Raw genomic sequence first — 15086 nt, 5'->3', positions numbered from 1 at the left:
TGGATTTCTTTTCTTTGCAGACAATTATTCAATTCACATTTGAAAGCCATGATTTTATCTGCCACCACACTGTCAGGCAACACATTTCTGATCCTAACCACTTGCTGAGTAAAACAGCTTTTCCTGATGTCATCTCTGGTTCCTTTAGCCACACCTTAAATCAGTAATCTATAATCTTGACCCTTCTGCCAATGGGAACAATTTCTCCCAATCTACTCTGCCCAGCCATCTCAAGATTTTGAACACCAATCTACTCTGCCCAGCCATCTCAAGATTTTGAACATGTTCATCAAATCTCTCAACCTTCTCTTCAGGAAGTACAGACCTAGCTTCGCCGGTCTCTCCATGTGACTGATGTCTCTCACCTTAGGACCATTCTCATTTTTTTTGCACTCACTCCCAATTTTTCACACCCCTAAAAAAAAACGTGCGGCATTCAGAATTGGGTGCAATATTCAACTGAAGTCTAATCAGTCCATAACATCCATGATTTTTTATTCTCAGTGTCTATTTATAATAAAGCCCAGGAATCTATGTGCCTGTTCACTGCTTTCAAATCTGCACTGCCACTTTCAATGATTTTTGCTCCTCCACCCTTTTTAGAATTGTATCCTTTTATTTTTTATTGCCTTTCCTTGTTCTTCTTACCAAAACACATCACTTCACACTTCTTCTGCCACCATTCCATCAGCTTGTCTGTCATTAAGAGCTCAATATTTGAATGCACACAGCATTTGTAACAAGAAATATGATTTTATGGTATGACATGATCTGATAGACATTGCAAGGTGACCAAGACTGGGAGCTGAACATTCAGAAGTACTTGACATTTTGGAAAGATGGGTGGATAGGAACATAAGGTGGAGTAGCTCAGTTAATGAAGGATGAGATCGGTAGTGAGAAATAATCTTGCTTCAGAAGATGAAAATGTAGGATCAGTTTGGGTAGAGATGAGAAATAGCAAATAAAAGAAGTCAATGGGAGCAGCAATAGAAGCTACACTGTAGGACAGAGCATAAATCAAGAAATAATGAGGGCCTGTAATAATCATGGGTTTATTCTCATATAGTTTGAACAAATCAAATTGGTTGAGGTAGCCATGAAGCCAAGTTCATAAAGTATTTGGGGCAGTATCTTTGTGGAACTAAACAATTTTAGACCTGGTAATATGTAATGAGACAGGAATGATTACTGATCTGTTGGTCAAGGATCCTCTCAGATAAAAATGATCGTGAAATGTAGAATTTCACATTAAGCTGGAAGGTGAGAAACGTGGGTCTGAAATTAGTGTCTTAAACTTAAATAAAGGCAAATACAAAGGTAGGAAAACAAATTTGGCTGAAGTGGACTGGGAAAACAGATTAAAAGTAAGAAGGTAGATAAGCCCAATTAAGGAAATATTTTATAATTCTTACAGTTATGAGGTATAAGATTGTTTGTCTTTAAACTAAAATGAAGGAGAGTCAAGTGACCTGTTTTAAATGCTGTCTGACAGCTTTGATTGTTGGAGATTACTGGGAAGAAGATGAATGATGCTTATGCCTTGAAATGATGGCAGTCATTTGTTTGCTAGCAGTGGATAGAATGCGAGTCTCCCAAGTCCCAGAAAAGTGAAGAGAATGTTGGGTTGTAAACAGTTGTGCTTTTAACTATCTATTTAGTTCCAACATGAAAGAGAGTCGGGCTCTCAAGGATAGCTAATCAGTATATCTACCTGACTCAAAGGCCCACGTGATTCACATTTGCCATGGCAATGAGCTTCGAGATTATAGGAAAGGTACAGAGGAAACATTGTCATATCGGATTACAGGCTTTCTGAAAATATAATTGAATATCATAGACAGGTTAGTCTCCCCAGATCCAGGAGAGTGAGCAGCTGGAGGTCAAAAGTCTCCGTGGTTCATCAGAATGAAATGCAGGTGGAAACTTACACTTGGATTGAAAAGGCCAAATTGGTGAGGAGTTAAAAGAAGACTAGAAAACTCGCCCAGCTTGCACTAGTGGAAGGATCTCCTGTAATATTCTCATCATGGACAGTTATGGGATTAAAAGTTACCAAGCTGAGAAATGTAAAGAATAAAAGTAGACCCTCTACAGCTAAGAATCATTTTGGACTGATTCTGGGATAATTCAATGACTACTTAAAGGATATTGTAACGTATTCTTGATAGTACTTTTTTCAGTTGGGTTAAAAAGTTCTGTTTTGTAGTTTAAAGTATAAATTGCTGACAATATAGTTTAGTTAATAGAGCTAGCTTTTAGTCTGTTACAGTAAACATCTTAAAATATGAAATTTTGTCATCTGTTCAGCTATTAAATGGAAGTTCAATTTTTTAAAAAAAGGTTATCGGTCTCTAGGGTCATAACAAATTGGGGGCTCTTTGCAGGAGTTCACATCCATAGGTTGATACTGGGTCTGTTGTTGTTTCTCTCCTACACCTTGTGGTGCACGAGCACACTTTCATTTATTTCCATTGCCATGTTTTTCTTGGAAGAGGTCACTAGCATGTCACCAGAGGGGCTCCACTCTGCAATCAAGCATGGCTGATCAGGGGTCTCTCCTGATCTTACCACCTGCCATTGGCATGTTGGAAGGATTTTATAAGTTGATACTAAACCTGTTTGGCTGCATTATGAATGCACCTTCCTTGGCCATCAAGTTCTTGGGTAGGACTTGAACAGGGAGCTTCTGGTTCAGAGGCAGGGAAGCTGCCCGCTGGTAATTACAAGGCCTCCTAAGACTGGGTTTGGCCAGAGTTTAAAAGATCAAGATTTTGCAATGACTTTTGCAGTATCTGTTGAAAAGTCAAAATGTCTTTGTCTATTGCTGAAGTGTTCCTTGAAAGAGAGGATTTGTCTTTGAGTACATAAAACTTTAAGGTTACATCACCTCTGGATGTTGGGATTAAAAAAAATTCAATGTATTTACTAAAAACATACTTCAGTTTTGGGCAGGTTGAAACCAGGTCATTCAGTACATGTAGAACAGAAGACAGTGCACATGGAACAGGTGTTGGAAGACTCTTCAGAACCTATCCCCCCAATCATTTTGGACCATGTACGACTAAAGGTAACTAGTAGTTGATTAATATCTGATATCCTGTGGAGGTGTTATCAATTTGCAAAAATATTCTAGGACTCATGTTTTGGTAAACTTTAATGAATTCTTAAGAATACAATAAGAGGAGGGAATATTAATCAATATTTTTATTCTCTGTGTATTATGGAGGCAGCTATACACAAATGAATAGAACCATAGGATGAATACCTGTCTACGATATTTTTAATATATATATATATATTTTTATATAATCATCTATCATGTTTCTGTGCCTATATTTTTCACCTTTCTTCCCCCTAACCATATAGTAACTTATATTTTTGCTATTAGAAGGGTTATGTAAGAATATAAACAATAGGGGCTGGAGTAGGTAATTTAGCAAGATCATGACTGACCTTCAAATTCAGTTCCACCTTCTCTCGCTATTCACATATTGCTTAATTTCCTTAGTACTTAAAAGACCAACCTGTCTTGAAAATTCTCAAAAACTGAGTTATTCAAATCTCTTTGGGATAGAGAATTCCAAACATTGACAACAATTTGAGTGAAGAAATTTTTCCTCAACTCCGTTCTAAATGGCTTGTATCGTATTCTAAGATTTTGACCCTGTGTTCTTGTTTCCCCAGCTAGGGGAAACATTTTTGCAGCATCTACCCTGAAAAGTCCCATAAGAATTTATATGTTTAAATTGAATCATCTCTCAGGCTTTTGGAGCACAGGAAATATAGGCCTAGTCTTCTCAATCAATTATGTCCTTCCTTAGGGAAGGAGACCAGAACTGCACAGATTATTCCAGGTGTGGCCTCACCAATGTCTTGTGTAATTGTAGTAAGTTTTCTTTATTCTTGTATTCAAAGCCCTTTGTAATGAAACCCAGCATATCATTTGTCTTACTGATTGCTGTATCTTTGTGCTAACCTGCTGATTCATGGGCAAAGACACCCAGGTAGCTCCAAATGCATACGTTTTCCCAACTTCCACCAACTTATCTACATCCTTTTGAAATTCCGCACTGTCGTCTTTACAGTTTGCAAAACTTTCAAGTTTTGTATCCTCCGCAAACTTTGAAAATTGTTTTGAAGATCTAGATCACTAATATGTATAGTGAAAACCAATACTGACCCCTGGGGAACACCACTACAAATCACATTAAATATACATAGAAATCATAGAAACCCTACAGTGCAGACGGAGGCCATTCAGCCCATCCTGTCTGCACCGACAACAATCCCACCCCAGGCCCTAACCCCACAAATTTACTCCACTAATCCCTCTAACCTACACATCCTGGGACACTAAGGGGCAATTCAGCATAGCCGATCAACCTAACCTGCACATCTTTAGACTGTGGGAGGAAACTGGAGCACCCAGAAGAAACACATGCAGACACAGGGAGAATGTGCAAACTCCACACAGACAGTGACCCAAGCCAGGAATCGAACCCGGGTCTCTGAATCTGTGAGGCAGCAGTGCTAACCACTGTGCTACCGTGCCGCCCAATAATGACTATTATTCTCTGATTCCTATTATTCAGCCAATTTTGTATCCACATTGCTACTGACCCTGTTATTCCATGAGCTATAACTTTTCTCACAAGTCTGTTGTGTGGTACTGTATCAAATGCCTTCTGAAAGTCCAGTGTACACCACATCAACAGCACTGCCTTAATTGACCCTTTCTGTTGCCTCCTCGAAAAACTCAGAAGTTAATTAAACACAATTTCCCCTTTCGAAATCCATGTTGGCTCTTTTTACTCAACCTACATTTTTCCTTGTGACTAATTCGATCGCAAATAATTGTTTCTAGAAGTTTGCCCACCACTGATGTGAAACTAACTGGTCTTTATTGGCTGGGGCTACCTTTACAGCCTTATTTGAAAAGGGCGAAACATTTGCAGTTCTCCAGTTCTCTGGCACCTCCCTTGAGTCTAGAGAAGACTACAAGATTATGGCCAGCACTCCTGTAATTTCCATTCTCAATTCCTTCAATATCCTTAGTTGCATCCTATCCAGTCCCGGTGCCTTGTCAACTTTGAGTAGCAACAGTTTATTAAACACTTGCTCCTTATCAATTTTGAACCCTTCCAGGGATAGGGTTTCCTTGTCTGTCACCAATGACCTGGTTAAAGATGGGTGCAAAGCATCCATTTAATACTGCAGCCATGCCGCCAGCCTCTATGTGTGAATTTTCTTTTAGGTCCCTAATCAGTCCTCCTCCCCCTTTTACCACCTTTTTACTATTTATATACTTACAGTATATTTTGGGATTTCCCTTTTTGGCTTCCAATCTTTTCTCATAATCCTTCTTTGCTTCTCTAATGTGCTTTTTCAACTCCCCTATGAATCTTGTGTGTTCCTCTTGGTTCTCAACTGTATTTTCTACCTGAAACCTGTCATAAGCACATTGTTTCTTTCTTATTTTAATTTCTATCTCCATTTCATCCAGGGGGCTCTGGATTTGTTTGCCCTAGGGCAAATCTCTGTCCAGACCATTGTTTTGAAGGTAGCCCATTGTTCAGCTACAGTTTTTCCCGCCAAACTTTCATTCCATTTCAACCAGCCCAGGTCGGGTCTTGCCTGACTGAAGTCCCACAGTTAATAATTATTGCTCTGGATTGCCTATTATCCTTTTCTATCTTCATCCTAAACCTTGCAATACAATGATCACTGTCTCCTTAATGTTCCCCCACTGGCATTTGATCAACTTGGCCCACGTCATTTCCAAGAACCAGGCGCAACAGTGCAACCTTTTTTGAAGAATAAGGCACATACGACTGTTGAAAAATTTCCTGAACACAATCTAGGAACTTTTGCTCTCCTCCGCCATTTATACTATCACTGTCCCAGTCTACATTCGGGTAAATAAATACCCCATTACAACTACACTATAATGTTTGCATCTCTTTGTAATTTTCCGTCAGATTTGTTCTTCTAAAGCCTTCTCATTAGTTGGCGGTCTAAAGACTACACCGAGCAATGTAATTGCACCCTTTTTGTTCCTTAACTCTGGCCAAATTGATTCTGTCCTTGAACTCTCTGGGACATTGTCTTTCTCTAGATATGCAATGCTCTCCTTAACCAATACTGCCATCCTTTCGTATCTTTTCGCTTTGTACCCAGGAATATTTAACACTCAGTCCTGCTCTTCTGTTATCACTACAAAATCATTGCCGAAAACCTCTAAATTCGCCCACGGCTGGGATTCTCCGTTCCTGCTGTAGTGAATGGATCTCTGGCTGAGCACCAAATTCTCCATTCTTGCTGGCAGTGGTCGTGGGACGAATGCGATCAGAGAATCCCGTTCCATCTTTTCACAACACAATCTGTGTCTGTAACTCCCTGATCTTATTTGCTATCCCCAATCTTATTTACTACACTCTGATTTCCCATACATGCACAGTAACCCTCATTTAAACTTCATTAATTTATCCCTTACTCCAAATTCACCTATTAACATACTATTCTCTATATTAGTGCCATGTGTTTCTTCCAGCATTTTATGCACCCTGGTATTCCCCTCTAATATTTGCCACACGTGCTGAGTTAGTTTAAAACCCTCCCAAAAGCATTAGCAAGGAACTCAGTCCCAGCTCTGTTCGGGGGTAATTCATCCACTTGTACAAGTGCCATCTCCCCCAGAGCTAGTTCCAGTGTCCCAGGAATCTAAAACTTTCCCTCCTGCACCATTTTTCCAGCCACACATTTCCAGCCATATCGTCCTATTTTTGTGCTTATTTGCACACGACGCTGGGTGTATTCTGAAGATTATTACGTTTGAGGTCCCGCTTGTTAATTTTCTACCTAGCTACCTAAATTATCATTGCAGGGCTTCATTACCCCCCCTTTCCTATCTAAATCATGGTACCAATGCGGACCTCGACCTCTGGCTGTTCACCCTCCCCAGTAGAATGTCCTGCAGCCACTATGTGACGTCCTTGACCCTGGCACCAGGGAAGCAACATACCATCCTGGAGTCATGTCTAAGACCACATTCTATGGCCACAGAAACGTCTGTCTGTTCCCCTAACTAATAAATTGCCAATCATGATTGCTCTCCCCTTCTTCCTCCCCTCCTGTACAGCCAAGCTGCGAGTGGTGCCACAAACCTGGTTCTTACTGCACTCATCTTGAGAAATCAGCACCCCTAGCAGCTTCCAAAACAGAAAAACAATTCCTGAATGAGACTGCTGCCCTATCTGCCTAGTTCTTTTGGATTGGCTGTAGTCACCCATTCCCTCTCTGTCTCCAGGCCCTTAAGCTGCTGTGTGACCACTTCTCTGAACATATTACCCATGTAGCTCTCAGCCTTGCGGATGTGCCACAGTGACCCCAGTCACTGTTCGAGCTCTGAACTCCAGAGCTCAAGTGATGCTCAAGCTTCTGCAACTGGCAGCATTCCCTGTAGATTCTTTGTGCCCCCCTCATCATTTACATTCCTATATTAATTTGGATAATTTGCACTCATTTCTGCCTCTAATTTATTAATATAGGTTGTAAATATCACCGTCTGAGTACTGGACCTTGCGAGTTACAGCCTGCCAAACTGACTTGTTCGTTCCCACTCTGTTTTCTTTATGGGCGGCACGGTAACCACAGCTCCAGGGTCCTGGGTTCGATTCCCGCCTTGGGTCACTGTCTGTGTGGAGTTGGCACATTCTCCTCGTGTCTGTGTGGGTTTCCTCCGGATGCTCCGGTTTCCTCCCACAGTCCAAAGATGTGCGGGTTAGGTTGATTGGCCATGCTAAAATTGCCCCTTAGTGTCCTGAGATGCGTAGGTTAGAGGGATTAGTGGGTGGGATATGGAGGTAGGGCCTGGGTGGGATTGTGGTCGGTGCAGACTCGATGGGCCGAATGGCCTCTTTCTTTACTGTAGGGTTTCTATGATTCTATGTTAACCAATCCTTAATCCATCTCCAATCTCATCAGCCCTAACTCTATGTAATAACCTCTTGTGGGGGCGGCTTATCGAATGTTTTTTTGAGAAATCTAAGTATACCACATCCACAGTCATGTCCTTAAATAGATTCCAGCACTTTACCAACTGCTGATAGTAGGCTAGCAGGTCTTTAGCTCCCTGTTTTCTCTTTCCTCATTTCTTAAACAACACAATCGTGTTTGCTACCTTCCAATTCTTGGGAACTGTTTTAGAATTTAGAATATTGGTAGATCGAAACTAACGCAGCCACCACCTCTGAGGTTACCTCTAAAATACAAGAACGCAGGTGTTGGATCCAAGGATTTGTTGTCACTTCATCCCGTTAATTTCTGCGGTACTATTTCTTTTCTTATACTGAACTCTTAAGTTCCTCATTCTTGCTAGACCCATGGTTCCCCATTATTTCCATAATGTTTTCTACCTGTAAACAGATGCACTTAAATATCTCTGTCACTTCTTATTCTGCATTGTAATTTGACCGGTCTCTAAAGAGCCCACCATTACTTTCACTAATTTCTTTCTGTTTACATGTTACAGAAATGTTTACGTCTATTTGTCTTCTGTTAGGCAGGAAGGGAGATTAGGCTGCAATTTTGCAACCACCTAGATTAGGTCAGTTCCTCTCTAGAAAGGAGAGAAGAAAAAAGAGACTTTGTAATTTAGCTGATGCATTTGACTTAAGGTTTTACTTTTCAGCTGCTTCCAGATTTTCCTCAGTAAAGTCAGTTTGACAAAGGAGAAGACTGTTTTTCAGCAACAGATTTGCGAGGCCAATTTTGTGTTTGGGCAAGTGCCTCAAATGAAGGCAAACAGCCTTCAAGCTTCACCTAGTATAAATGCTGCAGCACATTTTAAAATTCTTTCATGGAGAGTGTGCATCGCTGGCTAGGTCAGCATTTATTGCCCAGCCCTAACTGCCCTTGAGAACGTAGTGATGAGCTGCCTTCTTGAAGTGCTGCAAGCCATGTGGTGTAAGTACATCCACAGTACTGTTAGGGAGGGAGTTCCAGGATTTTGACCCAGTGCCGGTGAAGAAATGGCAATATATTTCCAAGTCAGGATGTTGAATGACTTGGAGGGAAACCTGCAGCTGGTGTAATCTTCTCTATCTGCTGCCCATGTCCTTTTAGGTGGTAGAGGGATTGGAAGGTGCTGTCAAAGTAGCTTTCAGTTGTTGCAGTGTATCTTGTAGATGGTGCATACTGTTGACACTGCGTCAGTGGGGGTGGAGGGAGTGAATGTTTAAGGTGGTGGATGGGTTCACAATCAAGTGGGCTGCTTTGTTCTGAGTGTTTTTGGAACTGCATGCATCCAATCAGATGAAGAGTATTCCATCATACTCCCAACTTGTGCCTGGTGGATGGTGGACAGGCTTTGTGGAGTCAGCTGGTGCGATACCTGTTGCAGAATTCCCAGCCTTTGACCTCTTAGCTACAGTATTTATATGGCTGGTCCTGTTCAGTTTCTGATCAATGGTAACCCCCAGCATGTTGATAGAGAGGGTTCACCAATGTTAATACTGTTGAATATCATGGGGAGATGGTCATTGCCTGGCACATATGTGGTACGAATGTTACTTTCCACTTATCAGCTCATGCCTCATAGTGTCCAGATCTTGCTGCATATGGATGCTACATATGGACATAGACTGCTTTAGTATTTGAGGGGTTTTGAGTGATGCAATCATCAGCAAACATCCCCATTTCTGACCTTATGATGGAAGGTCATTGACGAAGCAGCTGAAGATGGTTGAGCCTAGACCACTACCCTGAGGAACCTCTGCAGCAATGTCCCAGGACTGAGATGATTGACCTCCAACAACCGCACCGTCGTCTTTGTTCTCGGTATAACTATAACTTGTGGAGGGTTTTTGAAGTCACTTTGCAGTTTCAGAAATCTCACACCTCATTATCTTTGGGAACTGTACAGCCCAACTTCAAAAGGAGCTGCGTGGAAGGCCTTTTTGTATTTGCAATGGAGAATCTTAAGACAATGGCCTTTCAAACATTCACTTTAACCCATACTGGTAGTCCTGAAGACCACGCTGAATTCCAGGTCCAGGATAAATGTCCTTTGTTGAAGACCTTATGATGAGGTAATGACACATGACTTAAGCTGCTGGCTAGTTAAATTAGCGCCTTGCTGAGCTGCATAGCTCAGTCTGCTGTTTAGCATCATACCATATGAGCTCTGGCCTTGGTTTGAACACTTGACCTCACCTACCCTGCTTCTGCTGGAAGTTCTGTACCATTGCTGACAAGACTGATTCATCTCTGTGCCCGTCTCATCTTGTGAAGTCCATACCACCAGAAAAGTGAATTCTACAACATTGGTTTTCAGCACTGATCTCTGTGATGGAATAAATACTTAATTAGACTTTGCTTCTGGATTCGGGATTCTGGAAGCCATGTGAAACAATATTTCTTTGTGATCTCTACTTTAAATATTTCTTTTTCCCTCTCTTTACTATCTGCACATTTGAATGCGTGCAAATAAATGAACCCTTTGAGTTCATTGTATCTCAAGTTTGTTGTGGGATTATTCGTGGAAAATTGAATCGCACCAAAACCAAAATATGCCACCATTTATAAAGAGTGAAGCAAATCAAAACAGGTGGTGAGAGGAGAAATTAGTGCCATTTAAATTAATGCCCTCCTATCCATAATAGTCGGTAGATGCCAGTGTTGTCACAGTACTAGACCAGCTTAGCTATGGGCCTACTTCGTTCTGGAGGACACGTTTTCAGCAGTATTGCTGGAATTTTGTCAGTGCCCACAGCCTTTGCAATGTCCTGTGTCTTCATCCATTTCGTGATTTCACGTGGAGTGTGTTGAATCATTTGAAGACTGACCTCTGTGATGCTGGGGACCCCAGAAGGAGGCTGAAATGAATCATCCAACCAGTATATCTGGCTGAAGATGGTTGCAGATAATCTATTTCAAAGCTTTGTTGATTATATGTTTTAAGCCATTGACAATGATGCATGACATTCCTCAAATTTAATTTGTGCCTTTATGTTAGTTGCATTCAAATTTGCTGATAGCTTTCTGTCTCAAGAAGTAAATAATTCCGCTGAGGTCCTTTCTGGAAGCTGCTATCCATGGGAAGTGTTTATATTTTTGATGTTGCATGAATTTCAGGTTGAATGGATTGTTTCAGCATCAGTTTTCCAATATTTAGGGTTTAGTTAACTGACTTTTTAAAATTTAAATTCTGTTAGAAGTTTGTGGAATAGTTAGTAAAAAAGAATTGATGAATATTGATCAGAAGGACTTTGAAGTCAATAGTGTAATCATTGAAGATCTCATACTCTAGAAGATCATGACTCCTGTTCTGAAGTCATCTATGGTTTGCAGGAAGTTGAACCTAACGAGATGACTTGAATTTTCTTTTGTAGCATGTTCTCCAGTTGGCCACTAAGAAGAGCAATAATTTTACGGTTGATCAACTCGAAAAGCTTTATTCTTTGCTTAGTCAATGCATCTATCGTCATCGCAAAGAATATGACAAATCCCATTTGCTTGAGGTAAGCAGTGGGTTTAAGTTCAACTTGATATTCACTTTAAGGTAACTAATTACAGTTGGGCGAACAGAAATATTATGGCCTGGGCTTTCTTTCTCAAGTCAGGTGCGCATAAGTGGGAAACAGACACACATACAGACAGACAGAGAGAGAGAGACGCTCACACTCCATGAAACCTACCGTAGTTCACCTTCTGTGAACTTTAAAATATCATTCACCCCATTAAACCGTTTTATAGATATACTGGGGTTCTAGGTTGTGTTTTTGTTATTTGATGAAACTTCCTACATGGGTCTTTTTCACTTGAGCAGATAATTGGTTTTATTTTTGAAATCTATTTTCTACAGGTGGAATGATTGGGGAATTTAAATGAATTACCTTTTTTAAGTTAAATGCTGAAAATAGTTTGCATTGAAAAGAATGCTCTCGCCCTTCATTTTTATATTTCATGTCAGTGTTTATTCCACTGCAAAACTATAACAGTGTGGTGCAGTTTGAAAGCTGCTTATTAATACATTTTTATGATTTTAATTGATGTAGGAAATGGAGAATCTGTTAAAGACCTTTCAGACATTCCTGTGAACCTTTGAAGAGGAGCAGGTTCATCATATAAACTGCTTGCAGGGAAGCAGCCTTCTGAGCCATTCAGCAACATTCAGAGCCTAGGTCTTAATCTCTCTCTTTGTGAATTGGTGCTATTGTCTCAGGTACCTGGAACAGACCAGCCTACAGAACCAAACTGGACATGATTGAGATTACACATTCAAAACCACTTGCCATCACTGTTGCACAGTCTGGTGCTATAAAATATAAAGGTGGTTCTCATTGGTTTTTCTCCCCAACGTTAACTTGCCATCATTGAATGCAATGGAGCAGAACTTCATAACTTAAGAAACTGGATAGAGTGATTCAGCCTATTTTATTAATTTTTGACAACATTTAGCTTAAGATTCGCTTTTATATTGATGGATTTTGGAGTTTTGAATGTTCATTTTGTAGTGGATTAAACCCTGTCGATGCTTGCGTCATGATAAATTGCTGGAGTAACTGGATGCAATTTTGAGAGTAATTTAAAGCCACTGACTGCTATCATAGTGTAGGCTTTATTTCTGAACTGAAGCTGGTGTTTTGTTTTCTTTCTTTCTAAGCACACAATGTGAGAATTAACACAATTGCAGGTCCAGTGCTACAAAACCCACTATCCAAACATCCACTACAGCCTCTTCACAGGATAAGGTGCATTATAACAAAATATGCAAAACATACTCACAAAAGAACAGTGATCTTGGACTACTGCAGCTATATGTTGAGCTACCTCAGCTTTTTCAGTCACACAGTTTACCAGTTACCATCAGTGTTTGCTGAATACTGTAAGTAGTGTGTACGTACTACAGTTTACTTTCTAAAGCTAAGGTACTTGATGAGACATTTTTGCAGTTCCTCATACAACTTGCAAATTTTTGGCTTCAAGAAACTGCAGTAATCCAAAGTGCTCTTCAGAATTCCCATCTGATTCTTGAACTCCCAACTTAAATAAATTTCAGTAAAATGACTGCTTGGGACTATCTATTTAAAATGTAGAGAAATAAAAGTTTATAGAAATTTAATAAGACTAATAGGAACTCACATGAATTTCATTGACGTACGTTTTCACAGTGATGTTTTCCTTACCTATTTATTGAAGAAGTATAACTGCAAGAGGGTATTTTACAATCTAAACTACACTAAACTAACAGCATTTTTTATGGAACAAATTTGGGAAATTGTTATTACAAACTGTACATTTGTTGAAAAAAGCTGAATTTTGTAGCACGTTTCTGATTAAAAAGGGTTAAATAGGTCTCAGGAACTGCTGCATCCTTACTGTTTTTGAAATGAATTGTTTGTTCTCTATTCCATTTGCAATTTTACGTCCTGTGCCAGTAGCAGCATTGGTAGCATCAAACAAAACCTAAAAATATTTTTACGTGTGTTGTACCAAATTTAATAATCGTTTAAATCTCCTCCCTTACCTGATTTCCCCCATGCCAACTTGTTTTATCTAGATTCCTTTCAACAGAGGATGTATTTTGTCTTTTGCATTTGTTTTATGTCACGTGTTTCATAATCCCACCTCCACTGAATATGGGAATGCCAGGTCATGTAGATGAACATGGGATTCATCATAATATAAGCTTGAATTCCTTTGAAAAGCAGCATTGGCTGTTGTATTTGTACATTTCTTTTCCTAGTCATTGGTGTCTTGTTTTGGTTTCATATAAAGGTGTGTGTCTATTTTTTGTTTGATTGCTTAGCTTTGCAACATTAACTATGCTATATATTGAATTCTATAGTTATTGCGCATTGTATTAAAATGACTTTCCATTTTTTGAATTTCACATTAGTGTGAGATAATAAGTTATTTAAATGTTTTGTTTTTAAACTTTGGAATTTGGAATACTTTTACTGTAATTTGTAAGCCAACTGCTGTGAAATACTTGAATAAAGGTGAGAAGCAAGAATATTGTCGTGACTACAATTAATGTAGAAAAGCTATGCAATCTGAAGGGTTCCTGCACTAATGATTAATGGACTTCACTTTCTTTGCTGAGTTTTGTGGTCAATTGATGTGAGCATGCAGGAATGTCATGGAAATCGTGGAGTTTGAGGATCAGATGCTGTTTTCTCAAAGTTAATGTTGGAGTGACACAAATCATCTTGAGGTGATTCACAATTCAGTGGTTATCTTTTCCTTGCTGCAAGTTGGTGGTTGACTTGTATATTAATAACAACATGCATTAATTTAGAAATGGGAATGTATTTCCTTGTTGCAGTGCACCACCTTCTAAGTTGTTGTGCAAAGTAAAAGCTCCTTTTATTTAAATGATTGTGTAAATCGATCACTAAAGTTTTTCTTTTGGAGTAGTTCTCAGATAAATTTCCATGATTACTTACCTGTTCTATAACATCGCAAAAGATATGTGCTCCAATCAGGTCTTTAAATTAATTGTTGACGAAGTTACACATGAAAGTATATGTGACAAAATAAGGCATACCTTTTCATGACCTTGTCTAAATATGGTTTAAAACATGAAACAAACAAGCTACATTTCTAAGGAAAGGTAATTGTTTTTGTGAAAAAAATGACCATTACAATGTAAGTAGCTTTATAGTAAGACCATGGCAATGGGAAATGTTTGTTCTTCATTCTCTGTCAATCTCTTTGCCCAGAAATTAAGTCAACAATTGCTTGAAGGCTAACACAGATATTTTGGTTAAATTAAGCAGGTTAACAAAGAATGAAGTATTGAATTAATTACATTGGCTGAACTGTTAGAGATATTGCAGATGACAATATTCCTACTTTTAACATTTCCTCATAAATTGTAGTTATTTGTTTTTGGCTTTTCCATAGATTTCAAAGAATCCCCGTGATTTATGGAAAGCAACATTTTGCTTGAATGCAAGACAAATTATGGAGGAAGAGATTTGGCCCATTGAATCTATGCCAGCTCCCGTAGAGCAATCCAGTCAGCCTCATTCCCCCACTCTAACCCTGCAGCGCTGCAAGTCTATTTCATTCAAATG

General features: G+C 39.5%; 1 protein-coding gene across 2 annotated transcripts in view; it reads left to right on the top strand.

Moving 5' to 3' along the window:
• The window catches only part of atad2b (ATPase family AAA domain containing 2B), a 133050-nt gene extending 119030 nt beyond the window's left edge, over positions 1–14020 (top strand). The window contains exons 26-28 of one of the 2 annotated variants that reach the window (XM_078213086.1): positions 2946–3070; positions 11394–11522; positions 12060–14020. In XM_078213086.1, the coding sequence (XP_078069212.1) occupies positions 2946–3070; positions 11394–11522; positions 12060–12101 (296 nt within the window). In that variant the 3' untranslated portion in view covers positions 12102–14020. Of the gene's footprint in view, positions 1–20; positions 2926–2945; positions 3071–11393; positions 11523–12059 lie in introns of those variants that run through there. The other variant, XM_078213087.1, reaches the window with a different exon arrangement.
• Positions 14021–15086: the final 1066 nt, after the last annotated feature.

The sequence above is a fragment of the Mustelus asterias genome, chromosome 5, assembly GCF_964213995.1.
Source record: "Mustelus asterias chromosome 5, sMusAst1.hap1.1, whole genome shotgun sequence".
Taxonomy (NCBI): Eukaryota; Metazoa; Chordata; class Chondrichthyes; order Carcharhiniformes; family Triakidae; genus Mustelus; species Mustelus asterias.
The sequence above is the reverse complement of the archived record's forward strand: the minus strand, read 5'-3'. Positions and strand labels throughout refer to the sequence as shown.